The sequence below is a fragment of the Oncorhynchus nerka genome, linkage group LG14 (assembly GCF_034236695.1).
Source record: "Oncorhynchus nerka isolate Pitt River linkage group LG14, Oner_Uvic_2.0, whole genome shotgun sequence".
In the NCBI taxonomy this organism is placed as follows: Eukaryota; Metazoa; Chordata; class Actinopteri; order Salmoniformes; family Salmonidae; genus Oncorhynchus; species Oncorhynchus nerka.
Window position 1 is genome coordinate 96,644,545 of NC_088409.1, and position 5,485 is coordinate 96,650,029.

General features: G+C 48.7%; 1 protein-coding gene across 1 annotated transcript; it reads right to left on the reverse strand.

Annotated features, from left to right (window-relative positions):
* Positions 1-1,327: 1,327 nt before the first annotated feature.
* Positions 1,328-4,057, reverse strand: LOC115125380 (alpha-(1,3)-fucosyltransferase 4-like). Its single transcript, XM_029654889.2, has one exon. It carries the CDS (start codon positions 3,001-3,003, stop codon positions 1,864-1,866), a length of 1,140 nt encoding a protein of 379 aa, XP_029510749.1. The 5' UTR covers positions 3,004-4,057; the 3' UTR covers positions 1,328-1,863.
* Between the last annotated feature and the right edge of the window lie 1,428 nt (positions 4,058-5,485).

The following is a 5,485-nucleotide window of genomic DNA, read 5'->3' on the forward strand; positions in this document are numbered from 1 at the left end:
CTCTTCCTAGCCTCCTTCAGAATCTTCCTAGCCTCCTTCAGAATCTTCCTAGCCCCCTTCAGACTCTACCTAGCCTCCTTCAGAATCTTCCTAGCCTCCTTCAGACTCTACCTAGCCTCCTTCAGACTCTTCCTAGCCTCCTTGGGAAACATAAAGACAGATGATAAAAGAGACTCATCCCACAGAGGGGATTGCCAGAGCCAGTGTTCCACAGTCTAGACCGTGGGAAACAGCAGGGTTCAGGAGCCCGCCTTAATCAACTACAGGCCTGTGTTTGAAGACAAAGTACCACCGCCATTATGCCTGTCGTTATATAAGAGCGACTGTACTTGTTTAGAGACAAAACTTGCTTCGAGATCAAGTCAAGATCAAGTTTAATTTATTACAATTGTATACATTCGTATTGTCACATGTAGTGAAAATAATATATATATATTTTTTAAACTCTGAAATATCTTGGACTGAAACAACTGAATCAAATCAGACACCAGACAAGTAAGGAAATACATGTAAATATATAGTAGCCTAGGCAATATGTATGAGGGGATTATAGTGCTGGAAGTAGCTGCTGGTGTGTTTGTGTCAGGAATCTCATTTTATTGGCCCATGTCTAGTGGGACGAGAGAAGTAGCAGCTGGTCAGCTAATCATGTCAGGGCAGTATCAAGGCTACTGGGGTTAGCATGGCCATGAGAGTTAGCTGGGGGAGGTTAACCCATCCCACTGCCCTGTCCGTTAACCCATCCCACTGCCCTGTCTGTTAACCCATCCCACTGCCCTGTCTGTTAACCCATCCCACTGCCCTGTCTGTTAACCCATCCCACTGACCTGTCCCTTAACCCATCCCACTGCCCTGTCTGTTAACCCATCCCACTGCCCTGTCTGTTAACCCATCCCACTGCCCCCTCTGTTAACCCATCCCACTGCCCTGTCCCTTAACCCATCCCACTGCCCTGTCTGTTAACCCCTCCCACTGCCCTGTCTGTTAACCCATCCCACTGCCCTGTCTGTTAACCCATCCCACTGCCCTGTCCCTTAACCCATCCCACTGCCCTGTCCCTTAACCCATCCCACTGCCCTGTCCGTTAACCCATCCCACTGCCCTGTCTGTTAACCCATCCCACTGCCCTGTCTGTTAACCCATCCCACTGCCCTGTCTGTTAACCCATCCCACTGCCGTCCGTTAACCCATCCCACTGCCCTGTCTGTTAACCCATCCCACTGCCCTGTCTGTTAACCCATCCCACTGCCCTGTCTGTTAACCCATCCCACTGCCCTGTCTGTTAACCCATCCCACTGCCCTGTCCCTTAACCCATCCCACTGCCCTGTCTGTTAGTTTTAGGAATGCTTCCAAAAGCAGCTGTCAAACGTCAAACAACACACACACACACACACACACACACACACACACACACACACACACACACACACACACACACACACACACAGACACACACACACACACACAGACACACACACAGACACACACACGCACACACACACACAGACACACACACACACACACACACACACACACACACACACACAGACACACACACACACACACACATGAGGCAAAATGTCTATGTTTCTTATACAGTCTGACACAACTGACTTCATAACCCTACTGAACCCTGTCTAATACAAATAACTAACAGACCAAGTGAATCACAGTTCAATGATGTTACAAAATGTTCATTCCCGTGAACCACGGTTTGCTAGATGTCGTTAAAGACAGTTGCTATGGGGTCCCTGCTCATGTTCACATATCAGAAGGTCAGAAACCAGTCAAAGGTCAGGACTCAAACCAGCGCTGAAGGTTGGTGATGGTGTCAGTCCGGAGTCTGTGGTTCCGCACTGAGGTCAGGACTCAAACCAGCGCTGAAGGTTGGTGATGGTGTTTGTCCGGAGTCTGTGGTTCCGCACGGCGCGACACGCTGTGCAGTAATGCTCCGCCCAAAAGGCAGTCAGGTGTACGCTGTAGGTCCTCCTCCAGGCCAGGTGTCTCTGCAGGAGGGCAGGGCTCCGGCGTAGCAGCAACAGGTATTGGGCGAGCAGGCGGGGAGAGGGGAAGTCGTCCACGTGGATAAAGGCCTCAGGTGGGAGGAAGCGTTCATAGTTTTCCCGCGGCGGCCCGAGAACTACAGGAACGGCCCCGGCCAGTAAGGAGTTCCAGAGCTTCTCGGTGATGTAGTCGGGGTGCTGGGAGTTCTCCAACGCCAGATAGAACAGGTAACGCCTCACCGTGCGCACCACAGTGCTGTCCTCTGGCAGTGGCACGCCTGCTCGCCCGAACACATCCACGTCAACGTAGTTAACCAGCCGACGGTAATACGCCACGCGGGCCTGCGACTCCGACCAGTTACTGATGACCCAGGCCAGTAGGTGGGGCCGTCTGGGTCGTGTGTGTGGGGGGGCGTTGGCGTGAGGGCGAAGGCGGGGCACCAGGTAGCCGTAAGGAAGGAATATGTCTGAATCTGCACGGTAGGTCATGGTGAGATTGAACACGCCCTCGAACCGCCGCAGACCACGAGTGTGAGACGGGGACTCAAAATTCATCCAGATCCACTTCTGGCCACGGGGTCGTGGGTCAGACGGGAGCGCCGTGGCGTTGGTCGTTATCTCACGGTGGTGCATGATGATGGCGTCAGCCCGAGGGTACATGCGCCGGTCGTCGGTCAGTACGCACCCACGGATCCCAAAGCGCGCCTCACAGTCCGGCAGTCTGCGGTAACGACCGAAGGGGTGCGTCCACAGCAGAAGGGTGACATCTCTGGGTTCACCTTCAGTCAGAGGGAAGGGTTGCTGTTGCGGGTCCGGGAGATTGAGCAAACACACTCCAAGGAGGAAAAAGAGCGCACCGCCGAGAGCAGCGAAACATGACGTTCTCAGAACAGTCACTCTACGCGGTTTGCTTCGGCGCAGTCCGGGGCGCTTAGCAGCTCTGGGAGAGGTAGAACGACTCCCTGTTACCCACTGGGTGAGCCACTGAGTTATCTCCATGAAATCCAGTCAAACTTCCAGTCCTTATTTCCATTAAATTATCCAGCACCCTCTTACATTAACTCCAGAAGTTCTAGAAACGTAACGTCCACTTCCCTGTCACATTCTCCTCTCCATTCACCTGGTGTAGTCTAGAACTCAGAATAACTGATCTCTCCATTCACCAGGTGTAGTCTAGAACTCAGAATAACTGATCTCTCCATTCACCAGGTGTAGTCTAGAACTCAGAATAACTGATCTCTCCATTCACCGGGTGTAGTCTAGAACTCAGAATAACTGATCTCTCCATTCACCAGGTGGAGTCTAGAACTCAGAATAACTGATCTCTCCATTCACCAGGTGGAGTCTAGAACTCAGAATAACTGATCTCTCCATTCACCGGGTGTAGTCTAGAACTCAGAATAACTGATCTCTCCATTCACCAGGTGGAGTCTAGAACTCAGAATAACTGATCTCTCCATTCACCAGGTGTAGTCTAGAACTCAGAATAACTGATCTCTCCATTCACCAGGTGTAGTCTAGAACTCAGAATAACTGATCTCTCCATTCACCAGGTGTAGTCTAGAACTCAGAATAACTGATCTCTCCATTCACCAGGTGTAGTCTAGAACTCAGAATAACTGATCTCTCCATTCACCAGGTGTAGTCTAGAACTCAGAATAACTGATCTCTCCATTCACCAGGTGTAGTCTAGAACTCAGAATAACTGATCTCTCCATTCACCAGGTGGAGTCTAGAACTCAGAATAACTGATCTCTCCATTCACCTGGTGTAGTCTACAACTCAGAATAACTGATCTCTCCATTCACCAGGTGTAGTCTAGAACTCAGAATAACTGATCTCTCCATTCACCAGGTGTAGTCTAGAACTCAGAATAACTGATCTCTCCATTCACCAGGTGTAGTCTAGAACTCAGAATAACTGATGTCTTTCACCTGGGATTCCAAGGAGAAAAGTTACGGTCCTCCTCCTTTGTCCCTTGGCTGTGAGAAAAACCAGTCGGGCCGTTCTCAGGTAAACATCAAGTTCCTTTGTCTCTGCTCTGTCAGGAGAGATAAGGATCTCTGCCACTGGGTAATGTGTAGACTCGTTTTGAATGCATGAGCAAACGGATACACCGTTCTGCGCAGAATACTTGACGTGGCAGGCAGTTACTTCCTGTTACCGGTGAATGGGGTCTTTGTAGCCCTGAGAGGGTAAACATGCTGTCCTGCAGGGTGAGGGCTGCTATGTAGCCCAAAGGTCCTTCTTGGATCAACAACCATGGTTACAATCCAGACCTCTTGATAGAATCTATAGAACAGGGAGGCACAGGCTCAGGCTCAGTGAAACTGTATGTTTCAGAGTGAACAACATAGATAGACATAATTTAGGAGAAGAAAAATGACCTATACTGTGCTTGGACCAGGGGTTATTTTCCAGTCGCTTCGTTCTGAAAAGAAACAGAATTTTTCCCCCCGTTCCTTTCCACTGTTCCCGACTAACAAAATAAAGTTCTGAATTGGTTCGGTACAACGACAAAAAAATCTATGGTTTATATCTTTCCTTTCTGTTCTTTTGAAACCTCTGAGATCGATGGTTGCTATGGCATGGGCAAGCTATGGATAGTAGCTAGTTGTTTACATGCATTGGACAGACAAGTATAGGGCACAAGATTTGGTTAAACACAAACCCAAGCATAGCTGTGGAAGTAGGGGTGCTGTCGGGTGCTGCAGCACCCCCTGAAAAATCTAAATACATTTTTTTATTTTTTATTGAATAATCTTCACAAAAGCAGTGCACTGGACCTTTACTAGTGCTGTATTCAGGGCTGGTCCCGGACATTATGCTGCCCAATGAGAAACAAAACTAGAAGTCTCAGTAGGCTAAATTAAGTTGAAAATACGTCTAAAATACTTATTTTCCAGACGTTGAAGTTAGGTTCTGAATGAAGGATTTAAAGTTATTTTCTGTAAGTTTAAAATACATCTTTTTCAGGACGTTGAAAAGGCGTGTTTTCTGGACGTTATAGTAATGAAAACAGCAGGGAGCAGGTCGCGAACCCTCGACCTTCTAGCCCGAAGTCCAGGTCGTTACGGTATTTTCCGGAAGTTGAAATCAGGTTAATTTTCGGTTCTGAATGAAAGTTGAAAATAAGTAATTTATAGATGTCTATGTTTGGGCCAAATCAACCTACAGACAGTGGTCCTACAGACGGTGGTGTAGGTGTCCTACAGACGGTGGTGTAGGTGTCCTGGAGGGCAGGTAGTTTTCGTCCCTGCCTTTGACAAAGTAGGCACAGTTTAAAAAACCCACATGCACACTGGTTGAGAGAAATTGTCATTGTTTTAAGGGCAGAATTGTGAGGTTTTATGTGCTGTCTTGGTCAGTTTAGCTCAGAAAATGCCACCCTCTTCAATCTGCGCCATTAGGCGGCTGCCTAATGAGCAGCCGAGCTTTACCTGTATTAGCTGATCGATATAGCCCTCTGCAGCACGGAAAA